This window comes from Salmo salar, chromosome ssa03 (genome assembly GCF_905237065.1).
Source record: "Salmo salar chromosome ssa03, Ssal_v3.1, whole genome shotgun sequence".
NCBI classification, from domain to species: Eukaryota; Metazoa; Chordata; class Actinopteri; order Salmoniformes; family Salmonidae; genus Salmo; species Salmo salar.
This window is the reverse complement of record NC_059444.1, coordinates 28,727,233-28,754,090: the sequence shown is the minus strand read 5'-3', so window position 1 is coordinate 28,754,090 and position 26,858 is coordinate 28,727,233. Positions and strand designations below refer to the sequence as shown.

The 26,858-nt window shown below is 44.0% G+C and overlaps 1 protein-coding gene across 4 annotated transcripts in view; it reads right to left on the bottom strand.

Annotated features, from left to right (window-relative positions):
* Positions 1-26,858, bottom strand: part of LOC106599250 (5'-AMP-activated protein kinase subunit gamma-2) — a 70,684-nt gene that overhangs the window by 16,776 nt on the left and 27,050 nt on the right. For 2 of the 4 annotated variants that reach the window (XM_014190375.2, XM_014190374.2), the window contains exon 4: positions 6,290-6,528. In XM_014190375.2, coding sequence (XP_014045850.1) covers positions 6,290-6,528 — 239 coding nt within the window. Of the gene's footprint in view, positions 1-6,289; positions 6,529-21,192; positions 22,061-26,858 lie in introns of those variants that run through there. The other 2 variants (XM_014190376.2, XM_014190380.2) reach the window with 2 other exon arrangements.

Genomic DNA, 26,858 nt, shown 5'->3' with positions numbered 1-26,858 from the left:
ATCAATATTAGAGAGAGAGAGAGAGCGATACTTATGGCTCATAGTCTTATAATCGTGAGGGTTAGGGTGTAAGAAGCAACAATAAAACCAAGGATGGTGATGAAATATTGACTTACACTGTCAGGGTAGTGTGTGCAATAGCTCAAACACACAGACAGTTACTTGAAGTATTAGTTTTAAAAATATATCACATCCTCAATCAATCAAATACAGTGCCTTTTGAAAGTATTCATACCCCCCAACATTTTGTTGTGTTACAGCCTGAATTCAAAATGTATAAAAAAAAATATTCACCCATCTACCCACAATACCCCATAATGACAAAGTGAAAATATGTTTTTAGAAATGTTAGCAAATGTATTGAAAATGAAATACATAAATATCTAATTTACATAAGTATTCACACCACTGAGTCAATACACGTTAGAATCACCTTTGGCAGCGATTACAGTTGTGAGTCTTTCTGGGTAATAAGTCTTTATGAGCTTTACACATGTGAATTGTACAATATTTGCACATTTTTCTTTTTAAAATTGTTCAAGCTCTGTCAAGTTGGTTGTTGATGATTGCTAGACAGCAATTTTAAGATCTTTGATAGATTTTCAAGATGATTTAAGTCAAAACTGAAACTAGGCCAATCAGGAACATTCAATGTCATCTTGGAAAGCAACTCCAGTGTATATTTGGCCTTGTGTTTAATGTTAATGTCCTACTGAAGGTGCATTTGTTTCCCATTGTCAGTTGGAAAGCAGACAAGCAGGTTTTTCTCGAGGATTTTGCCTGTGCTTAGCTCTATTCAGTTTCTTTTTATCTTAAAAAACTCCCTAGTCCTTGCCAGTGACAAGCATACCCATATCATGATGCAGCCACCACCATGGTTGGAAATATGAAGTGTGGTACTCAGTGATGTGATTTGCCACAAACATAATGTTTTGTATTCAGGACATTAAGTTTATTTCTTTGACACATTTTTTTGCAGTTTTACTTCAGTGCCTTATCGCAAACAGGATGCATGGTTTGTAATATTTGAATTCTATACAGGCTTCCTTATTTTCACTCTGTCATTTAGGTTAGTATTGTGGAGTAAGTACAATGTTGTTGATCCATCGTCAGTTATTCTCTTATCACAGCCAAACTAACTGTTTTAAAGTCAACATTGGCCTCATGGTGAAATCCCTGAGCGGTTTCCTTCCTCTCTGGCAACTGAGTTAGGAAGGACAGCTGTATCTTTGTAATGACTGGGATTATTGATACACCATCCAACGTCAGCTACCAAAGCAAGTGAAATCACTGCAACACTTAAAGAGCTGCAGTCAGTTTCAGAATGGGTGGCAAGAAATAACTTAGTCCTAAATATTTGGGACAAGTCATTCACTAAACCCTAAACCTCGACTAAATCTCGTAATGAATAATGTGGAAATTGAGCATGTTGAGGAGACTAAACTGCCACAATTGAAAACTGTCATGGTCAAAGCAGACAAGTTGCTAAAATGGGGAGAGGTCTGTCTATAATAAAGGGCTACTCTTCCTTCTTAACAACACTTTCAACAAGGCAGGTCCTACAGGCCCTAGTTTTGTCACCACAAAAAGGGAAATTACAATTAGCCCAGAATATAGCAGCACGGCTGGCACTTAAATGTACACGGAGAGCTAACATTAATAATATGCATGTCAATCTCTCCTGACTCAAAGTAGAGGAGAGCTCGACTTCATCACTACTTGTATTTGTGAGAAGTATTGACATGTTGAATGCACTGAGCTGTCTGTTTGAACTACTAGCACACAGTTCAGACACCCATGCATACCCCACAAGACATGCCACCAGAGGTCTTTTCAAAGTCCCCAAGTCCAGAACAGACTATGGGAGGCGCACAGTACTACATAGAGCCATGACTACATGGAACTCTATTCCACATCAAGTAACTCATGCAAGCAGTAAAAAACAGATAAAAATACACCTTAAGTCGGGTGTACACTACATGATTTTGGCCGGCATTTTAGCTGTCCCAGACAAGTTTGTGAGATCGGAGACAAAATCCCCTTGTCGTTGCCAACTCGGGGCGCGCGGCCGTTACTGACGCTCGTTTAATGTGAGCGGGTAAAAGGCGCATTTCGTCTTTGAGCAGTCCCAGACGTCCTGATATTTTCAAACAGGTTTGATTTTAATTGGCACAAAATCTGCAACGCTCTTGTAGTGTGAGATATGCAACGACATGTTTTGAGAACGGTAATCAGCATTAGACAATGAGAGCTCGCCAGAGAAGAAGCCAGTGAGATGACGTTGTTTAGCTTCACCCAGAATGTGTAGACTCTCGAGCAGGACTGATGACTACAACTAGGATGTGTTTGTACTTACCTTCAAAACAAAGCCAACGTGACAAATCATTACAACTCTGAAGTTCACAAGCAATGCTATTCAATCAAAATGTTGGCTAGATAATTCAACGCTGTATGGCAAGCGTGAATGTCTGACTGATTGTTTATGAGGCTGCTTTGAGCAACAGCTTGTAGCTACGTAAATCGAATCACATCATAGATTTTGCCAGACAGCATGGTATCGAGAGTCCTCACGACCAAGTGAAGAATCTTGTAGTGTGTGATCACCATCTGTGCCAGATCGTTTAGTGTGTGCACCATTACGTAGGCAACACACAAAAAACTACAGGAATCACGCTCTCTGCAGCCGATGTGAGTAAGACCTTTAGACGGGTCAACATTCACAAGGCCGCAGGGCCAGACGGATTACCAGGACGTGTACTGCCAGCATGCGCTGACCAACTGGCAAGTGTCTTCACTGACATTTTCAACCTCTCCCTGTCCGAGTCTATAATACCAATGTGTTTTAAGCAGACCACCATAGTGCCTGTGCCCAAGAACACTAAGGTAACCTGCCTAAATGACTACCGACCCGTAGCACTCACGTCTGTAGCCATGAAGTGCTATGAAAGGGTGGACATGGCTCAAATCAACACCATTATCCCAGAAACCCTAGACCCACTCCAATCTGCATACCACCCTAACAGATCCACAAATGGTGCAATCTCTATTGCACTCCACACTGCCCTTTCCCACCTGGACAAAAGGAACACCTATGTGAGAATGCTATTCATTGACTACAGCTCAGCGTTCAATGCCATAGTGCCTTCAAAGCTCATCAATAAGCTAAGGACCCTGGGACTAAACACCTCCCTCTGCAACTGGATCCTGGACTTCCTGACGGGCCGCCCCCAGGTGGTAAGGGTGGGTAACAACACATTCGCCACGCTGAGCCTCAACACAGGGGCCGTTCAGGGGTGCATGCTCAGTCCCCTCTATAAACCCTGTTCACTCAAGACTGCACGGCCAGGCACGACTCCAACACCATCATTAAATTTGCTGATGACACAACAGTGGTAGGCCTGATCACCGACAACGACGAGACAGCCTATAGGGAGGAGGTCAGAGACCTGGCCATGTAGTGCCAGGACAACAACCTCTCCCTCAACGTGATCAAGAGAAAGGAGATGATTGTCGACTACAGGAAAATGAGGACCGAGCATGCCCCCATTCTCACCGACGGGGCTGCAGTGGAGCAGGTTGAGAGCTTCAAGTTCCTTGGTTTCCACATCATCAACAAATTAACATGGTCCAAGCACACCATGACAGTCGTGAAGCGGGCACGACAAAACCTATTCCCCCTCAGGAGACTGAAAAGATTTGTCATGGGTCCTGAGATCCTCAAAAGGTTCTACAGCTGCACGATCAAGAGCATCCTGACTGGTTGCATCACTGCCTGGTATGGCAACTGCTCAGCCTCTGACCGCAAGGCACTACAGAGGGTAGTGAGAACGGCGCAGTATATCACTGGGCCAAGCTTCCTGCCATCCAGGACCTCTATACCAGGCGGTGTCAGAGGAAGGCCCTAAAAACTGACAAAGACTCCAGCCACCCTAGTCATAGACTGTTCTCTCTGCTACCACACAGCAAGCGGTACCGGAGTGCCAAGTCTAGGTCCAAGAGGCTTCTAAACAGCTTCTACCCCCAAGCCATAAGACTACTGAACATCTAGTCAAATGGCTACCCAGACTATTCGCATTGCTCCACACCACTGCCACTCTCTGTTGTCATCGATGCATAGCCACTTTAATTAACTCTACCTACATGTACATACTTCCTCAACTAACCGGCACCCCCTCTGTATATACTGTTAGTTATTGAATTTTTTACTGCGGCTCTTTAATTACTTGTTACTTTTATCTCTTATTCTTATCCGTATTTTTTTAAACTGCACTATTGGTTAGGGGTTCGTAAGTAAGCATTTCACTGTAAGGTCTACACCTGTTGTATTCGGCGCGTGTGATTAATACAATTTGATTTGATGTGATTTGAGGAAAGACGGTCGTTTAAAGTAAGAGGCTCAGCAATGTTAGGATTTTGAAAGTCGTGTAGTGTCCACCCAGCTTAGTGGAACAGTGGGGACTATGAAGAGACACAGACATACACACACATGATAACATACGCACTATACACACATGTACACATGGATTTTGTGATGTTGATATGTGGTAGTAGAGTAGTGGCCTGAGGGCACACACTTAATGTGTTGTGAAATCTGTTGTGAATGTATTGTAATGTTTTTAAAATTGTATAACTGCCTTCATTTTGCTGAACCTCAGGAAGAGTAGCTGCTGCCTTGGCAACAGCTAATGGAGATCCATAGTAAATACAAATACAGTCACCGTCTACCTCTACTGTACCTACACAGTGGAAATCCTCCTGCATTGTGCCTGTTCCCAAAAACGCCAAGAGACAGGGCCTAAACAACGTCAGGCCTGTTGCACTCACTTCTCAGTTGATGATGGTGTTTGAGAGAGTGGTCCTTGCGCAACTTGAGCAGCAGGTTTCTTGACTCCCTGCAGTTTGCCAACCAGGCCAAGATAGGTGTGGAAGATGCACTGCTGTTCATGGTGCATAAAGCATATGATCACTTGGAGAGAGCAGTCCGCATTATGTTATTAGTGTTTTCCAGTGCACTCAACAATATCCAGGTTAATCTTCTAGCCCACAAACCACAGGTTACAGTTACATCCTTCCACCATCACCTGGTTCATGGACTACCTCACTGACAGGCCGCAATGGGTCAGACAACAGAACCACTCTGTCTCAGAAACCATCATCACTAACACAGGTGCCACAAAAGTGAAGGTTCTGTCACCATTCCTCCTCCCCCTCTACACAGCAGACAGCCGGCTAGCCCAAGCCTCCTGTCACCTACAGAAGTTTTCAGATGATTCAGGAATTGTAGGCAGCATCACGAAGGATGACGACTGCCTACACAGGGAGGAAATATCCTCATTTATGGCACGGTGCATCTAAAACCACCTGGAGCTGAATGTGTCTAAAACCAAAGAGCTGGTTGATAGACTTCAGGAGGAAGAAGGAGTGCATCTCCTGTGATCATCACTGTGGAAAGGGTGGACTCGTACCTGGGGGTGGTGATTGACGATAAGCTGCAGTGGAAAGAGAACACCTCCATGGTTTTTCAAAAAGCTCAGTAAAGGCTATTCTTTTTAAGGAAGCTCAGATCCTTTGATGTCTGCTCAAAAATGCTCCAAATATTTTTGAATAGCGTTGTGTCTAGTGTCCTGTTTTACAGCGTAATCTGCTCGGGGGGGGTAACACCATTAGAGACAGGCTGAACAAAATCATCAAGAAGACTGGATCTACCATTAGCAACCACCAGGACAATCTAGAGCCCATCCTGGATAAGAGGATCCTCTAAAAGCTCAGCAGCATAGAGGCTAACACTAGCCACCTCCACAGTATCTGCCTGGAGCATTGAAGTTTGATGGCAGACAGATTTTCTTTTACCCAGGTCCAAAACAAAACTTTTTCGGAAATCCTTTTTACCATATGCTATGAGGCTTTTTAACACGAACACTTCGTTTTTATATTCATCGATGATGTGCTGCTCTTAGTGTCTGTGTGTTCTTGTTGTGTTTTTATGGTGTATTTATTGGTAATATATATATTGGCTGGCGCAATAAAATGTTCCTCTGGGGGATTAATAAAGTACTATCTTACCTCTTATCTTAAAGACATTAGTCTTGTTAAACTATGTGAAAAAGGGGGCCCTGGGGGAAAAAGGTTGGGAACTTGGAGACTCAGAAAATCACATCAGCTTCTCCCTTACACCACTTTTCCTCGGCAACGCTGCAATATTGCTTCACTGCACTATCAATTATCACTGCCACTAACAAACAGCCTAAACCAGCAGTTGGTCTAGTAGGTAGAAAGAGGTACCACTCACTGGCTGTGAGGTAGCTTGGGTCAGTGGGAAGGCGTAGGGTATCGGAGAGGAGGAGGACATGGGGGGCTTGGCAGAGGCGGGCAGGCTGAGGCGCTGTCCGGTGTCTGGTGGGGGTGATGAGAGGGAGCGGCCCAGACGTTCAGGGACACTCTGGTGGACCTCCTGGGGGAACAGCATGGACTGGCTAGGGGCCTGGGTGGGGGTGCTGGGTGGGGTGGGGGAAGACGAGATGCCGGAGACTGTGGAGGAAAAACAAGGACCAGAGAAAGGATTAGCAGTTAGCACTGGTCTACACAGGCCTGTCATTTATACATGGAGTTTCCCTAGACATCTCCTGTAGTGCTGTTGCAATGTTCACAGTCAATCTCTACTCAAGTGTGGCCTTTCTGATTGGGATATACTGTACCCTTTCAACAGAGTATGTACTTGTCACATGATACTGTAATAGTGGAGTGGCTCCAAGATATTTTGCTTTTCAGAACAATATTGATTGGAATATCATTAAGTATCCTCATTTATCATCAGCAAAGCTGATGGGTCAATAATACTTGATTCATCCAGATGAATCATCTGAGTTGAGCTTGCTGATGGGATTTTCCGTTCACATCATGTGTGGTTAAGTGCTGCCAGGTCCTGGAAATCTGCCAAGAAAATAATGAAAATATCCAGCCCACCCTGTCCCTAAAGAACAGCAATCAATTGATTTCAGTGGATCACTGCAGTGCAAGCAAAGCTTGTGAGTCCTATGACAACTACAGTAGACTTATTTCAATGTACTGTAGGTTGTCAGGAACGGGTTGGACCAACACACAGTATCAGAGAACATCTTGGAATACCTAAAAAATGTATCCAAAGCTGGTTCAAATTTCAAACAAATCAATGTATTCTGGCAATTAACAATAGAGTGGAATATAGTTATCGATCCTTCCTTCCTCTATTCCTAGCTTCATGTACTACTACCACTGTGCCATTACCCAGTCTTGATGATGAGTATCATATCATAAATCAGTGAAGAGATACAGGTACCTGCCAAAATAAAGGAAACACCAACATAAAGCATCTTAATAGGGCGTTGGGCCACCACAAGCCGCCAGAACAGCTCCGATGCGTCTTAGCATAGATTCTACAAGTGTCTGGAACTCTATTGGAGGGATGTGACCCCATTCTTCTTCCACTAGAAATTCTATCATTTGGTGTTTTGTTGATGGAAAACGCTGTCTTAGGCACCATTCAAGAATCTCACATAAGTTTTCAATAGGGTTGAGATCTGGTGACTGACTGACACGCACACACACCCTTTAAACCCCCTATTCTCCTTTGAGTCCCCTCTTTCAAAGTCGCTGAGATCTCTTCTTTTAGCCATGGTACCCAAAATAATGGGCAACTGGTCATTTTTATACATGACCCTAAGCATGATGGGATGTGAATTGGTTAATTAACTCAGGAACCACACCTGTGTGGAACCACCTGCTTTCAATATACTTTGTATCCCTCATTTACTCAAGTGTTCCCTTTATTTTGGCAGTTATCTGTATCTAGTGTACAGTATACCAATACAGTACTAACAGTGATATTTCATTCACCCTGGCCATTGTATTATTGGACAGCTGCCTGAGAGGCTAGCAGACTCCTGTTCTGGCAGTGTCTGTCAGGTCGAGGCTGTCGCTTGATCACATGACAGCCCTCACATGCCCCTCAGCAGTCACGTCCGAGCACGGGGAACGGGTTGACATATGACACCCACACACATGGCCCTAGCCTCACCCTGCTGACATATTTCTGAGGCCATACTTCCAGTGACGTGAGTGATGCGTACCGGCTGGTTCACATTTCCTCCACTCGGCCATGGGACCGCCATGGGACTCTGCTCATCTCCAGTAACTTATCAACAACTTCACTTTGACATTCAAGTCACCACTCACTTATCTAACAATCACCTATAGACCTATAAGTCATAACTGCCTTATGAAAGCACATTGTCGTAACAGCGGAGGTGATTAGGGATTACTTGAACCGAAATGTAAATTGTTCAAGCAAACAAATGGTTTGATCTGAAAAACAACCACTTCCCAGGTTGCATTACACAGCAGAAACATAAATAGTTTTTTTTGCTAGCAGACAGATTAGTCTATCAAATAACTTTGCTTGCATTATTTCTGATCACCCTTTTTTTTAAACCAACCCCTCCACTGGTTGGAGGATCTGGTGGAAAACATTGCAATTCAATATACAGTTGAAGTCGGAAGTTTACATACACCTTAGCCAAATACATTTAAACTCAGTTTTTCACAATTCCTGACATTTAATCCTAGTAAACATTCCCCGTCTTAGTTCAGTTAGGATCACCACTTTATTTTAAGAATGTGAAATGTCAGAATAATAGTAGAGAGAATGATTTATTTCAGCTTTCATTTCTTTCATCACATTCCCAGTGGGTCAGAAGTGTACATACACTCAATTAGTATTTGGTAGCATTGCCTTTAAATTGTTTAACTTGGGTCAAGCATTTCTTGTAGCCTTCCACAAGCTTCCCACAATAAGTTGGGTGGATTCTGGCCTATTCCTCCTGACAGAGCTGGTGTAACTGAGTCAGGTTTGTAGGCCTCCTTGCTCGCACAAAGTTTTTCAGTTCTGCCCACACATTTTCTATAGGATTGAGGTCAGGGCTTTGTGATGGCCACTCCAATACCTTGACTTTGTTGTCCTTAAGCCATTTTGCCACAACTTTGGAAGTATGCTTGGGGTCATTGTCCATTTGGAAGACCCATTTGCGACTAAGCTTTAACTTCCTGACTGATGTCTTGAGATGTTGCTTCAATACATCTACATCATTTTCCTACCTCATGATGCCATCTATTTTGTGAAGTGCACCAGTCCCAACTGCAGCAAAGCAACCCCCAACATGACGCTGTCACCCCCGTGCTTCACGGTTGGGATGGTGTTCTTCGGCTTGCAAGCCTTCCCCTTTTTCCTCCAAACATAACGATTGTCATTGTGGCCAAATAGTTCTACTTTTGTTTCATCAGACAAAAGGACATTTCTCCAAAAAGTACGATCTTTGTCCCCATGTGCAGTTGCAAACCGTAGTCTGGCTTTTTTAATGGCGGTTTTGGAGCAGTCGCTTCTTCCTTGCTGAGCGGCCTTTTAGGTTATGTCGATATAGGACTCGTTTTCCTGTGGATATAGATACTTTTGTACCTGTTTCCTCCAACATGTTCACAAGGTCCTTTGCTGTTATTCTGGGATTGATTTGCTCTTTTCGCACCAAAGTACATTCTTCTATAGGAGACAGAACACGTCTCCTTCCTGAGCGGTATGACGGCTGCGTGGGCCCATGGTGTTTATACTTGCGTACTATTGTTTGTACATGGTACCTTCATGCGTTTGAAAATTACTCCCAAGGATGAACCAGACTTGTGGAGGTCTACCATTTTTTTCTGAAGTCTTGGCTGACTTCTTTTGATTTTCCCATGATGTCAAGCAAAGAGGCACTGAGTTTGAAGGTAGGCCTTGAAATACATCCACAGATACAACTCCAATAGGCTAATAATTTGAGTCAATCAGAAACTTCTAAAGCCATGACATCATTTTCTGGAATTTTCCAAGCTGTTTAAAGGCACAGTCAACTTAGTGTATGTAAACTTCTGACCCACTGGAATTGTGATACAGTGAATTATAAGTGAAATAATCTGTCTGAAAACAATTGTTGGAAAAATGACTTGTGTCATGCACAAAGTAGATGTCCCTAACCGACTTGCCAAAACTATAGATTGTTAACAAGAAATTTGTGGAGTGGTTGAAAAACGAGTTTTAATGACTCCAACCTAACTAAGTGTATGTAAACTTCCGACTTCAACTGTATGTATGTATGTATGTATGTACGTACGTACGTACGCACGCACGCACGCACACACACACACACACACACACACACACACACACACACACACACACACACACACACACACACACACACACACACACACACACACACACACACACACACACACACACACACACACACACACATATATATATATATTCTTTTTTTATTTCACCTTTATTTAACCAGGTAGGCAAGTTGAGAACAATTTCTCATTTACAATTGCGACCTGGCCAAGATAAAGCAAAGCATTGTGACACAGACAACAACACAGAGTTACACATGGAGTAAACAATAAACAAGAAATAACACAATAAACAAGTCAATGACACAGTAGAAAAAAAGAAAGTCTATATACAGTGCGTGCAAAAGGCATGAAGAGGTAGGCAATAAATAGGCCATAGGAGCGAATAATTACAATTTAGCAGATTAACACTGGAGTGATAAATGAGCATATGATGATGTGCAAGTAGAAATACTGGTGTGCAAAAGAGCAGAAAAGTAAATAAAATAAAAACCGTATAGGGATGTAGATTGGGTGGGCAATTTACAGATGGACTATGTACAGCTGCAGCAATCGGTTAGCTGCTCAGGTAGATGATGTTTAAAGTTGGTGAGGGAAATAAAAGTCTCCAACTTCAGCGATTTTTGCAATTCGTTTCAGTCACTGGCAGCAGAGAACTGGAAGGAAAGGCGGCCAAATGAGGTGTTGGCTTTGGGGATGATCAGTGAGATATACCTGCTGGAGCGTGTGCTACGGGTGGGTGTTGTTATCGTGACCAGTGAACTGAGATAAGGCGGAGCTTTACCTAGCATAGACTTATAGATGACCTGGAGCCAGTGGGTCTGGCGACAAATATGTAGCGAGGGCCAGCCGACTAGAGCATACAGGTCACAGTGGTGGGTGGTATAAGGTGATTTGGTAACAAAACGGATGGCACTGTGATAGACTGCATCCAGTTTGCTGAGTAGAGTAATGGAAGCTATTTATTCATTCTGTTAACCAGCTGCGGAGGTCTACGTCACCATCTTTCTAGACGTCATGGAACTGGATCATCACCACCAACCCCGGACTGTCTTGTCTCATTACGCACACCTGGTTCCCATTCCCCCTGATTAGTATGTGTAAATATGTGCCCTCTGTTCCTTATTGTCCATGTCCGTTGGTCTTGTGAGTACCTGTGCTCTGTTGTATCGGCATGCAAGTTACTGTGCACTTGTTATTACGGGTCTCGTCCCGTGTATTTATGAGAGGTTTACACCTCGCTCTTTGTTTGGGTCACAGCCCTGTGTTTATATATACTGCTCAAAAAAATAAAGGGAACACTTAAACAACACAATGTAACTCCAAGTCAATCACACTTCTGTGAAATCAAACTGTCCACTTAGGAAGCAACACTGATTGACAATAAATTTCACATGCTGTTGTGCAAATGGAATAGACAACAGGTGGAAATTATAGGCAATTAGCAAGACACCCCCAATAAAGGAGTGGTTCTGCAGGTGGGGACCAAAGACCACTTCTCAGTTCCTATGCTTCCTGGCTGATGTTTTGGTCACTTTTGAATGCTGGCAGTGCTTTCACTCTAGTGGTAGCATGAGATGGAGTCTACAACCCACACAAGTGGCTCAGGTAGTGCAGCTCATCCAGGATGTCACATCAATGCGAGCTGTGGCAAGAAGGTTTGCTGTGTCTGTCAGCGTAGTGTCCAGAGCATGGAGGCGCTACCAGGAGACAGGCCAGTACATCAGGAAACGTGGAGGAGGCTGTAGGAGGGCAACAACCCAGCAGTAGGACCGCTACCTCCGCCTTTGTGCAAGGAGGAGCAGGAGGAGCACTGCCAGAGCCCTGCAAAATGACCTCCAGCAGGCCACAAATGTGCATGTGTCTGCTCAAACGGTCAGAAACAGACTCCATGAGGGTGGTATGAGGGCCCGACGTCCACAGGTGGGGGTTGTGCTTACAGCCCAACACCGTGCAGGACGTTTGGCATTTGCCAGAGAACACCAAGATTGGCAAATTCGCCACTGGCGCCCTGTGCTCTTCACAGATGAAAGCAGGTTCACACTGAGCACGTGACAGACGTGACAGAGTCTGGCGACGCCGTGGAGAACGTTCTGCTGCCTGCAACATCCTCCAGCATGACCGGTTTGGCGGTGGGTCAGTCATGGTGTGGGGTGGCATTTGTTTGGGGGGCCGCACAGCCCTCCATGTGCTCGCCAGAGGTAGCCTGACTGCCATTAGGTACCGAGATGAGATCCTCAGACCCCTTGTGAGACCATATGCTGGTGCGGTTGGCCCTGGGTTCCTCCTAATGCAAGACAATGCTAGACCTCATGTGGCTGGAGTGTGTCAGCAGTTCCTGCAAGAGGAAGGCATTGATGCTATGGACTGGCCCGCCCGTTCCCCAGACCTGAATCCAATTGAGCACATCTGGGACATCATCTCTCGCTCCATCCACCAACGCCACGTTGCACCACAGACGGTCCAGGAGTTGGCGGATGCTTTAGTCCAGGTCTGGCAGGAGATCCCTCAGGAGACCATCCGCCACCTCATCAGGAGCATGCCCAGGCGTTGTAGGGAGGTCATACAGGCACGTGGAGGCCACACACACTACTGAGCCTCATTTTTGACTTGTTTTAAGGACATTACATCAAAGTTGGATCAGCCTGTAGTGTGGTTTTCCACTTTAATTTTGAGTATGACTCCAAATCCAGACCTCCATGGGTTGATAAATTGGAAAAAAGTATTTAAGATTATTTATTTCATTCAGATCTAGGATGTGTTGTTTAAGTGTTCCCTTTATTTTTTTGAGCAGTATATATATATATATATATATATATATATGTATATATATACACACACACACACACTGCTCAAAAAAATAAAGGGAACACTTAAACAATACATCCTAGATCTGAATGAAATAAATAATCTTAAATACTTTTTTCTTTTCAAAATCACACAAAAATAATCAATGGAAATCCAATTTATCAACCCATGGAGGTCTGTTTATATTTTTGTTAAGTGTACATATAGCCTCCTCCTATTTCTACTGGACTCAAATCAACCAATCCCTCTAATCTTAATTCCCCCCACAGATATCTACAGACTTAACACATTTTTCCCGGTATATTACCATTTTACTTTGCAATACATCCTTATATTTTACTGTCTTATGGGGTCTTGAACCTCTCTACTCGTACCATTTCTACAGAGATTGCCCTAAAAATAAATACTTTACTTTTAAGAGTATAATCATATTTCCCATTGATTGATCATGGTTTTTCAGATCTCCTTATAGTACTGTTGTTGGTCCATCTGAACACAGACATGACTTAACAACCCCTTCTGGACCTGACTCCAAGGACAGTACCAACAGAGATGAACTATTGATTCTGTTTCCTCGTGGCAGAGTCTGCACAGGGCTGACTGTTCATTGCCCAATATATTGAGCAGTCTTTTTGTAGCGAAAATATATCTAATAATTTTAATTGAAAAGAATGAATCGATGCATCTATTGTTGTTTTGTATATCACTTTATAAACCCGATGTCATGGTTTTGGATTGGCGGCATACAAACTAATTCACTACCTTCTCTTTTGAGTAATTGTTATAATTCTAATTTTATGGCTGTGTATAGAACCCCCTAGTAAACCATACAGCGCACACACTGACTTCTGCTTCTCCAGAGATGCAAATACTGCGTTCAAATAAAAGGGACTGAATACTAAAATGGCAGTTACATTCAACATTCAAAAGTAAATAGTAAACCGCTATACCATCTAAAGAAAGCTCAACTTAAGATAAAGATAAATCTGCACAGGCATTCATCGTGTCACACAAAAACACGTCTGGCCCAGTCCAGCTATCTCCTGACATTTAGCTGGCTAATACCAGCCCACTCTTCAGTCGTTTTGGTGTCTTATTTTAGCTACGCTGTTGTGGCACATTCCACAGGAGAAGATAACACAGGGGGACAGCAGGGAGGGGAGGGGGAATTCACCACACGGGGTATTGGAGTCATCTATACCAGTGTTTCTTAACCTCTCCAGGGGTGGGCAATTCTAGTCCTCGAGGGCCTGATTGGTGTCACCGTTTTGACCCAGCCCCAGCTAACACACCTGACTCCAATAATCACCTAATCACGATCTTCAGTTTAGAATGACATTTGATTAAAATCAGCTGTGTTTGCTAAGGATGGAGAAAAAGTGTGACACCAAATCAGGCCCTCGTTGCCCACCCCTGCGTCTAGTCCATAGACCAGCACTGGCCCATTGGATTTTGCAGACTGGCCCCTCAGTTGGTTAACTGAAACACCCAATAATCGACATCTAATTCAGCATGTCAGATTGTGTCACACTACATTTTGAAAACTTTGTGTAGAGAAGGGCAATGGTGAACTAAGACTGTGACGGCATCATATTGGCCAATGTTCTTTCCATTAAGTCTAAGGAGGAAGGCAGGTGTCACAATACTGCTGGGCCTCAACATTAAGCAATCAGTGTTTCTGATCTGCAGTGGTGAGTGGCAGATTTCCCTTAGGAGTTTGAAAGGGGTGACTGGGCTGTCAGCCATGTTGGGTTGTGAGACTGTGGTTTTGAGTGTATCAGCAATATGATCTGACCTGGCTGTCTGATGTACAGTGCATTCGGATAGTATAAAAAACCCTTGACTTTTTCCACATTTTCTTACGTTATAGCCTTATTCTAAAATTGATTCAATGTTTTTTGTCCCTCATCAATCTACACACAATACCTCATAATGACAAAGCAAAAACAGGGTTTTAGAAATGTTAGCAAAAAAAAAAAAATGAAATATGACATTTACATCAGTATTCAGACCCTTTACTCAGTACTTTCTTGAAGCACCTTTGGCAGCGATTACAGCCTGGAGTATTCTTGGGTATGACGCTACAAGCTTGGCACACCTGTATTTGGAGAGATTCTCCCATTCTTCTCTGCAGATCCTCTCAAGCTCTGTCAGGTTGGATGGAGAGTGTTGCTGCACAGCTATTTTCAGGTCTCTCCAGAGATGTTCAATCGGGTTCAAGTCCAGGCTCTGGTTGGGCCACTCAACGACATTCAGAGACTTGCCCTGAAGCCACTCCTGCGTTGTCTTTGCTGTGTGATTAGGGTCGTTGTCCTGTTGGAAGGTGAACCTTCATCCCAGTCTGAGGTCCTGAGCACTCTGGAGCTGGTTTTCATCAAGGATCTCGCTGTACTTTGCTCCGTTCATCTTTGCCTCGATCCTGATTAGTCTCCCAGTCCCTGCCGCTGAAAATCATCCCCACAGCACGTTGCCGCCACCACCATGCTTCACCGTAGGGATGGTGCCAGGCTTCCTCCAGACGTGACGTTTGGCATTCAGGCCAAAGAGTTCAATCTTGGTTTCATCAGACCAGAGAATCTTGTTTCTCATGGTCTGAGAGTCCTTTAGGTGCCTTTTGGCAAACTCCAAGCGGGCTGTCATGTGCCTTTTATTGAGGAGTGGCTTCCGTCTGGCCACTCTACCATACAGGCCTGATTGGTGGAGTGCTGCAGAGATGGTTGTCCATCTGGAAGATTCTCCCATCTCCACAGAGGAACTCTAGAGCTCTGTCAGAGTGACCATTGTGTTCTTGGTTGCCTCCCTGACCAAGGCCCTTCTCCCCCGATTGCTCAGTTTGGCCTGGCGGCCAGCTCTAGTAAGAGCCTTGGTGGATCCAAACTTCTTCCATTTAAGAATGATGGAGGCCACTGTGCTCTCTGATACCCTTCCACAGGTCTGTGCCTCGACACAATCCTTCCTCGTAACTCTATGGACAATTCCTTCGACCTCATGGTTTGGTTTTTGATCTGACATTCACTGTGAACTGTGGGACCTTATATAGACAGGTGTGTGCCTTTCCAAATGTCCAATCAATTGTATTTACCACAGGTGGACTCCAATCAAGTTGCAGAAACATCTCAAGGATCAAGGATGATCAATGGAAGTGGTGGAAACAGGAAACAGGATGCGAGAAATTGGCAAGAAACTGAAGATCTCATACAACGCTGTGTACTACTCCCTTCACAGAACAGCGCAAACTGTCTCTAACCAGAATAGAAAGAGGAGTGGGAGGCCCCGGTGCACAACTGAGCAAGAGGACAAGTACATTAGAGTGTCTAGTTTGAGAAACAGACACCTCACAAGTCCTCAACTGGCAGCTTCATTAAATAGTACCCGCAAAACACCAGTCTCAACGTCAACAGTGAAGAGGCGACTCCGGGATGCTGGCCTTCTAGGCAGAGTTCCTCTGTCCAGTGTCTGTGTTCTTTTGCCCATCTTAATCTTTTCTTTTTATTGGCCAGTCTGAGATATGGATGCTGGCCTTCTAGGCAGATATGTAGATATTCCATAAATAAATCTGCCGTTTCCAGCTACAATTGTCATTTACAACATTAACAATGTCTACACTGTATTTCTGATCAATTTGATGTTATTTTAAAATGGACCAAAAAATGTGCTTTTCTTCCAAAAAGGACATTTCTAAGTGACCCCAAACTTTTGAACGGTAATGTATGTAAATAAGATCTTTTTTTTTTTTTAAATATACAAATTGGCAAAAGAAATCTAAAAACCTACTTCGCTTTGTCAATATGGGGTATTGTGTGTAGATTGTTGAGGGTTTTCTTTATTTAATCAATTTTAGAATAAGGCTGTAACGTAACAAAATGTGGAAAAAGTCAAGGGGTCTGAATACATTCCGAAGGCACTGTATGTAAGGGGTTTGTGGGACTCACACAAACTCCTTAGGGAGACACAGCAACAACCATCCCTGATCACCCTTGTGTAATACATGTGTTTGTTTGTGTTTGTTTGTGTGTGTGATTGTGCGAGAGTAGTACATTTTGTAAATCCTTAACATTCCCCCATTCCCTTTCCCCCACACTAAATGACATGTGAGCTCAAACCTCACATCAGACCTCACATCAGACCTCACATCAGACCTCACATCAGACCTCACATCTATGTGTGTAAATTGTTTAAATCGAGCTTAGTAACTATACGAGATAGTTGCTGTCAAAAGGTGCTGTCAGGATCATTTAGGATCGTTATTCAACTATAATAACCTTATAAATGGGGTCAAACATGCTGCTGAAATCTTGCATTTAAACCACGTCAAAATGCATTACACCTGTTGGCTTTTAGTAAAGTGCTACTGATATATTTACTTATGGCTGTGGTCTCATCACATTGTGCAATCCGTGTATGATAAACACAGCACCAAAATGTAGCCTGGTCCTATACATTACGTCCTGTAGTGTAGACAACTCTTCTAGCCTGGTGCCATACTGTACATGCTGTAGTGTAGACAACTCTTATATTGTTGACATGCCAAACTCTCTATTATTGTCCTGTTGTAACCATAGAAGACTTGGCAACAGCACATACAGTATGGGGCCAGAAGAAAATAAACTGGAGCACCACATACAGTATGGGGCCAGAACAAAATAAACTGAGCACCACATACAGCATGGGGCCAGAACAAAATAAACTGAGCACCACATACAGCATGGGGCCAGAACAAAATAAACTGAGCACCACATACAGCATGGGGCCAGAACAAAATAAACTGAGCACCACATACAGCATGGGGCCAGAACAAAATAAACTGAGCACCACATACAGCATGGGGCCAGAACAAAATAAACTGAGCACCACATACAGCATGGGGCCAGAACAAAATAAACTGAGCACCACATACAGTATGGGGCCAGAACAAAATAAACTGAGCACCACATACAGCATGGGGCCAGAACAAAATAAACTGAGCACCACATACAGTATGGGGCCAGAACAAAATAAACTGAGCACCACATACAGCATGGGGCCAGAACAAAATAAACTGAGCACCACATACAGGTTCACATCATAATGACAGTTGGGCCTTGACCTCTTCCTCCACTGATCCCAGGTCAGACTAGGGCTAAATCAGGAGCTGTGGAGTTCATGGCAGTGTCACTCAGGGCCACCGTCCGTACGCCCCAAGCATCCAGTGAGATGTCCCAAAGGCAACATTCATAAAACCCCATGTATCCAGTGTGATGACCCTGTCCCTGACACTCCTGAAGGAGAGACACCGTCATTTTCATAAAGTTTAACGTTCCAAATCAGAGCAGCGATGATTACATAGAGACTAACAGATGTGGGTCAAAAATAACAGTGTCGTATTATCACCCAGCTCAAGCAGCAGGACTATCAATTACCATTCTATGTAGCACGAGAGTACTCTTAAATCACGATGAATTAGATTGAATGAAAAAACATGCAAACATGTTAGTTTACCGTCTCATATCCTCACTGTACAATGTACAAATTCACAAATGTATACTGCTCAAAAAAATAAAGGGAACACTTAAACAACACATCCTAGATCTGAATGAAAGAAATAATCTTATTAAATACTTTTTTCTTTACATAGTTGAATGTGCTGACAACAAAATCACACAAAAATAATCAATGAAAATCCAATTTATCAACCCATGGAGGTCTGGATTTGGAGTCAGACTCAAAATTAAATTGGAAAACCACACTACAGGCTGATCCAACTTAATGTAATGTCCTTAAAACAAGTCAAAATGAGGCTCAGTAGTGTGTGTGGCCGCCACGTGCCTGTATGACCTCCCTACAACGCCTGGGCATGCTCTTGATGAGGTGGCGGATGGTCTCCTGAGGGATCTCCTCCCAGACCTGGACTAAAGCATCCGCCAACTCCTGGACAGTCTGTGGTGCAACGTGGCGTTGGTGGATGGAGCGAGACATGATGTCCCAGATGTGCTCAATTGAATTCAGGTCTGGGGAACGGGCGGGCCAGTCCATAGCATCAATGCCTTCCTCTTGCAGGAACTGCTGACACACTCCAGCCACATGAGGTCTAGCATTGTCTTGCATTAGGAGGAACCCAGGGCCAACCGCACCAGCATATGGTCTCACAAGGGGTCTGAGGATCTCATCTCGGTACCTAATGGCAGTCAGGTTACCACTGGCGAGCACATGGAGGGCGGTGCAGCCCCCCAAAGAAATGCCACCCCACACCATGACTGACCCACCGCCAAACCGGTCATGCTGGAGGATGTTGCAGGCAGCAGAACGTTCTCCACGGTGTCTACAGACTCTGTCACGTCTGTCACGTGCTCAGTGTGAACCTGCTTTCATCTGTGAAGAGCACAGGGCGCCGGTGGCGAATTTGCCAATCTTGGTGTTCTCTGGCAAATGCCAAACGTCCTGCACGGTGTTGGGCTGTAAGCACAACCCCCACCTGTGGACATCGGGCCCTCATACCACCCTCATGGAGTCTGTTTCTGACCGTTTGAGCAGACACATGCACATTTGTGGCCTGCTGGAGGTCATTTTGCAGGGCTCTGGCAGTGCTCCTCCTGCTCCCCCTTGCACAAAGGCGGAGGTAGCGGTCCTGCTGCTGGGTTGTTGCCCTCCTACAGCCTCCTCCACGTCTCCTGATGTACTGGCCTGTCTCCTGGTAGCGCCTCCATGCTCTGGACACTACGCTGACAGACACAGCAAACCTTCTTGCCACAGCTCGCATTGATGTGCCATCCTGGATGAGCTGCACTACCTGAGCCACTTGTGTGGGTTGTAGACTCCGTCTCATGCTACCACTAGAGTGATACCACCGCCAGCATTCAAAAGTGACCAAAACATCAGCCAGGAAGCATAGGAACTGAGAAGTGGTCTGTGGTCCCCACCTGCAGAACCACTCCTTTATTGGGGGTGTCTTGCTAATTGCCTATAATTTCCAGCTGTTGTCTATTCCATTTGCACAACAGCATGTGACATTTATTGTCAATCAGTGTTGCTTCCTAAGTGGACAGTTTGATTTCACAGAAGTGTGATTGACTTGGAGTTACATTGTGTTGTTTAAGTGTTCCCTTAATTTTTTAGAGCAGTGTATTTGAGGGACACCGGCCGTAAAGACCTCCGAGCTGTCAGCAGCCCCTATATGTAGCTGCAGTGCCAATTACAAAATGGATGCTCTGTTTTTACTGTCTGGATCAGCAGGGGGTCCGGGTGATGTCTACCTTACTGTACTTGTTACAAAATGGATGCTGTTTATACTGTACTACTACTGTATCAATAGAGGATCCATTTAACTGCTCCGATGAGAAACATTTATTCTGATTGTGATTATTTAATCCATTATGGCTGTCATACGTCAGACTAGACATCATGTTCTGTCGCCGTCTTCAATCACAATTAAAAGTTAGACAACAACTATACAGATACAGTGTACACTCATGACATGTTATGAGTATACTAGTATCTGGTAACACTATGCCATTTTGCAGTGGAATGGTTAGAATCTAAAGAGACCTTGAGGGAAGGATAATATATTCAACATAATATATTCTTCAGTCTTCTGGCCCGTCATACACTGAGCATACAACACATTAAGAACACCTGCTTTTTCCATGACATAGACTGACCAGGTGAATCCAGGTGAAAGCTGTGATCCCTTCTGGATGTCACCTGTTAAATCCACTTCAATCAGTGTAGATGAAGGGGGGAAGACAGGTTAAAGAGACATGGATCGAGATATAGATTGTGCATGTGTGCCATTCAGAGGGTGAATGGACAAGACAAAATATCTAAGTGCCATTGAACAGGGTATGGTAGTAGGTGCCAGGCACACCAGTTTGAGTGTGTCAAGAACTGCAATCGCTGCTGGGTTTTTCCACACTCAACAGTTTCCTGTGTGTATCAAGAATGGTCCACCACCCAAAGGACATCCAGCCAACGTGACACAACTGTGGGAAGCATTGGAATCAACATGGGCCAGCATCCCTGTGGAACGCTTTCAGTACATTGTAGAGTCCATGCCTCAACGAATTAAAGCTGTTCTGAGGGGAATATGGGGTGCAACTCAATACTAGGAAGGTGTTCGTAATGTTTTGTACACTCAGTGTATTATACTACGCAGTTAGACACTTTTATAGACAATTGAAGTGGTGTGATCGTGTGAACAGCACAAGACATTACCAGGCAGACATGGTGGCTCTGACTGGCGTCTTCCTTCCGCTAGCAGGTCCTGCTCCTTCCGCTTCTTACTCCTCCTCAGGCTGCCAAACCGCTTCATGGACACAAGCAGGGGGTTCAGCACCCAATACGGACCATGACCATCCAGGATAGGGACCGGTCACAACTATAGGGCACCACCACCACTCCCCAGAAGAGTGACGAGAGAGCTACTCCTGCTACTCTGTTTGTAAATACAATAAAGTTAAAGATCTATGTCAAAGATAACAAAATCTGTGCCAAAATGAAACTGAAGATCTGTTCGGAGAAGGGTTTTTCCTAACCAGTCAGGTGCTTATTGAATCAGTCGTTTGAGCGAGGCTACTCTTTTAGCTCTGGATGGCCTTGTGTTAGTTTTCTGGAAAGAGCTGGACCTTTCTCCAAGGAGGAAGTGTAGGGCCCTCTTCAGTCGATAGGCTATCTTAGATGAAGGATTGTCTTTATTCTCATGAGCAGATCTCCTCTCCTGGTTAAGAGATGCCTCTTCTCCGTTCAATTGATGTGTTATCTGTTATTTCGACACGGCCGTCCTTCATGCTTGTAAGTTAAGGATTTGTTCTTTCTGTTACCTCATCCAGAAAATGTCTCATTGAGTCCACAGAGCCCAGCAGAGGCTGCAGGCGAAGTAGGCTCCCCTCTCAGGGAATTGATGTCTGTGGCAGCTCACACGTTTGCTGGAGAACACAAAGGGAAAGAAAGCTGGAAATTCCACACGTCCTCTGTGAGACGAAGTCCAACACTCCCAAGTGATGATGCACAGCGTAGCACAGCGCACACAGGCAGAATCTCTCTGCCTCCCCCTTCAGCTCACTCAATGTCTCTCTGGTCTCCTTTCACTCTACCTCTCTCTCTCCCTGCTCTATTTTGCTTTCCCTCCCTCCCTCTCTCTCTCTCTCTCTCTCTCTCTCTCTCTCTCTGCAGAGCCCTAGTAGTGGCGTTGGTTGCTGTAAATTGTCAGGTGCAGCTGTGGGTGGTGTCTCTTTAATATAGCATGCGTGTCAGCAGACTGTAAAAGGAGGCCTGCCCGGGAGGGCCACACAAAGTGATTGGCTAAGCGTCTGCTTCTCGCTCCCCAACACATTCAAATCACCATACCCACATCTGTCTCACTCCGTCTTCATATACACACACACTATATGCCATACAACTCTCCTTCCGTGGCCTCCAACTGCTCTTAAATACAAGTAAAACAAAATGCATGCTCTTCAACCGATCGCTGCCTGCACCTGCCCGCCCGTCCAGCATCACTACTCTGGACGGTTCTGACTTAGAATATGTGGACAACTATAAATACCTAGGTGTCTGGTTAGACTGTAAGCTCTCCTTCCAGACTCACATCAAACATCTCCAATCCAAAGTTAAATCTAGAATTGGCTTCCTATTTCGCAACAAAGCATCCTTCACTCATGCTGCCAAACATACCCTCGTAAAACTGACCATCCTACCGATCCTCGACTTCGGCGATGTCATTTACAAAATAGCCTCCAATACCCTACTCAATAAACTGGATGCAGTCTATCACAGTGCCATGCGTTTTGTCACCAAAGCCCCATATACTACCCACCACTGCGACCTGTACGCTCTCGTTGGCTGGCCCTCGCTTCATACTCGTCGCCAAACCCACTGGCTCCAGGTCATCTACAAGACCCTGCTAGGTAAAGTCCCCCCTTATCTCTGCTCACTGGTCACCATATCAGCACCCACCTGTAGCACGCGCTCCAGCAGGTATATCTCTCTGGTCACCCCCAAAGCCAATTCCTCCTTTGGCCGTCTCTCCTTCCAGTTCTCTGCTGCCAATGACTGGAACGAACTACAAAAATCTCTGAAATTGGAAACACTCATCTCCCTCACTAGCTTTAAGCACCAGCTGTCAGAGCAGCTCACAGATCATTGCACCTGTACATAGCCCATCTATAATTTAGCCCATACAACTACCTCTTCCCCTACTGTATTTATTTTGCTCCTTTACACTCCATTATTTCTATTTCTACACTGCACTTTCTTCCACTACAAATCTACCATTCCAGTGTTTTACTTGCTATATTGTATTTACTTTGCCACCATGGCCATTTTTGCCTTTACCTCCCTTATCTCACCTCATTTGCTCACATTGTATATAGACTTATTTTTCTACTGTATGTTTGTTTTATTCCATGTGTAACTCTGTGTTGTTGTATGTGTCGAACTGCTTTGCTTTATCTTGGCCAGGTCGCAATTGTAAATGAGAACTTGAGAAAATAAACAGTGAAGAGGCGACTCCGGGATGCTGGCCTTCTAGGTAGAGTTGCAAAGAAAAAGTCATATCTCAGACTGGCCAATAAAAATAAAAGATTAAGATGGGCAAAAGAACACAGACACTGGACAGAGGAACTCTACCTAGAAGGCCAGCATCCCGGAGTCGCCTCCACTGTTGACGTTGAGACTGGTGTTTTGCGGGTACTATTTAATGAAGCTGCCAGTTGAGGACTTGTGAGGTGTCTGTTTCTCAAACTAGACACTAATGTACTTGTCCTCTTTCTCAGTTGTGCACCGGGGCCTCCCACTCATCTTTCTATTCTGGTTAGAGACAGTTTGCGCTGTTCTGTGCAGGGAGTAGTACACAGCATTGTATGAGATCTTCAGTTTCTTGGCAGTTTCTCGCATGGAATAGCCTTCATTTCTCAGAACAAGAATAGACTGACAAGTTTCAGAAGAAAGTTCTTTGTTTCTGGACATTTTGAGCCTCTAATTAAACCCACAAATGCTGATGCTCCAGATACTCTAGTCTAAAGAAGGCCAGTTTATTGCTTCTTTAATCAGGACAACAGTTTTCAGCTGTGCTAACATAATTGCAAAATGGTTTTGTAAACTTGGATTAGCTAACACAACGTGCCATTGGAACACAGGAGTGATGGTTGCTGATAATGGGCCTCTGTACGCGTATGTAGATATTCCATAAAAAAAATATATATATTATATATAACATTTTTAATGTTGTAAATGACTATTGTCGCTGGAAACGGCTGATTTAAAATATATATATATTTTTTTAAATCAGCCGTTTCCAGCGACAATAGTCATTTACAACATTAAAAATGTCTACACTGTATTTTACTCCCAAGCCATAAGACTCCTGAACAAGTAATCAAATGGCTACCCGGACTATTTGCATTGTGTGCCCCCCCCAACCCCTATTTTACGCTGCTGCTACTCTCTGGTTATCATATATTCATAGTCACTTTAACTATACATTCATGTACATACTACCTCAATTGGGCCGACTAACCAGTGCTTCCGTACATTGGCTAATCGGGCTATCTGCATTGTGTCCCGCCACCCACCATCCGCCAACCCCTCTTTACGCTACTGATACTCTCTGTTCATCATATAATCATAGTCACTTTAACTATATCTACATGTACATACTACCTCAAATCAGCCCGACTAACCACTGTCTGTATGTAGCCTTGCTACTGTTTTTCACTGTCTTTTTTATTTCTTTACTTACCTATTGTTCACCTAATACCTTTTTTGCACTATTGGTTAGAGCCTGTATGTAAGCATTTCACTGTAAGGTCTACACCTGTTGTATTCGGCGCACGTGACAAATAAACTTTGATTTGATCAATTTGATGTTATTTTAAAATGGACAAGAAAAACAGCTTTTCTTTCAAAAACAAGGAAATGTCTAAGTGACCCCAAACTTTTGAACGGTAGTGTATATGTTGCAAAAAAGCCACTAAAAGATATTTGTCCTCCGAAGAGGGGGTGGGGGGGGTATGGGGGGTAGTGGAGGGGTTAAATAAATTTTAAAAATCCTGTTCAACCTGGCATGATATAATTAGTTACGGAATCTTTTCAGAATTTATGGACTAATCAACGCTGATAAATAGGCTATGGACATGTGGTGTGTAGGCCTATTTTGTTTTTGTCTGTAAATTGTTCTGTTAATTGGAGGGAAACACGCGTCGGACTTGGTGTGAATAGTTTAGTGCGTCAAAATCGGAATATGTCTTTTTTCGTAATTCCTCTCCAATCTGACATTTCTTAATTACTATACTAGACTAATAATATTTAAAAAGGTAATAACTTGAATAATAATAATGAATTGCTACTGATAATAATGAAGTGTAATAGTAATAGTGAAGTTGCAGAGAAAAGCCACGTGCTTCTTTTGAGTCTGATGCGAGCCAATCCTCCCCCCAACGGTTATGTCGGTGACCGTGTAGATTGGCCTGGCCAATTACTGTATCCCAGAGTTTCCCAAACTCTGTCCTCGGGACCCCGAGGGGTGCACATTTTGTTTTTTCCCCCAAACACTACACATCTGATTCAAATGATCAAAGCTTGATGATTAGTTGATTATTTTAATCAGCAGTATAGTGCTAGGGCAAAAAACTAAACGTGTACCCTTTGGGGTTCCGGGGACCGAGTTTGGGAAACCCTACCGTAACCTCAAATTCCATGACCTGCCGTGACTCATGGAGGTTGTGTAAGATCTGTCAACTCCCCAGACCACATCACCTGCCTAACTGAGAGACAGCTAGGTCAGATCACTGTCCCAGTACTGTAGCTAACTCATTAAGACTGACCTTTAAAAAGAGTGCTGAGCCCAGTCACAAATCACCTCAACCATCCTCAGCTGACTAAAGGGAGGCCCCATGGTCTCTCCCTGGGCTGGCAGCTGTAGATTTATCTGATCAGACGGGTTCCACTCAATACACTAACACCCCCCACGACGCCCTGCGATGACCCAGTAAGTTATGACACTATTGACTGCCTTCTCCACTACCCCAGATCCATTCAAAATGGTTATGCAACTGATCAGCCCAAACAAGTCAATAAACAGTTCAGCAGAGCATGAATGAGGAGATGCAGTCAGGGTGTTAGCTTTGACTTCCTGCTCCTGTGTTTACCTATGACACCTCCATTGCTTTCACGCTTGGCTTGCATAAACTAGGGAGAAAAATACTTCATGAGCATTTCTTCTTCTTTCTCTAGACTTCACTTTCAATGTAGTCTCTTTCATTTTATACTATATTCTCATGGGTCTCAGTGAATTGGGGGCAATTTATAAAAAACTACCCACTTCCTTAATTTACTGACCATATTTTACAGTACGCAGGGGAAGGGGAGATAATGACAGAACTTGGGAAAGAAAGATGCAGACTGCCTGCCTGCCTGAAGAGCTTGATACAAGTCTGTTTGGGCATTTCCAGATAAGGGCATGAAAGAGCTACAGTTGTCTGCCACGGGGAGGGAGTGACAATGTCCAGACTATGGTAAACAACATGTAAAAAAGCTATAAAACTGAGGGACATTCTGATTATATTTGCGGGAGACAAATGCAGCCAGGATGGCATTGGAACAGACAGGCATCAACCTGATTCAATGACAACAGAAATCATTTTTAAATGACCTTGAACGACAAATAGCTTATTATATTATAGCATAAAACCAAAAATCCAATGTATGCCAGGCATATGGACTCTTAAGAATAATATATTTTCTCTGACATCCAAAACACATTCATGGTTCCAGCTCCAAACAACTTCTCATAATGTGAGGGATGGAACAGAGCAAGGAAAGAGCAGGGGATATAGCACACCCTTGTGGCAACTGGTTGCCATGAACCTTGAAGAGTAGTGTCT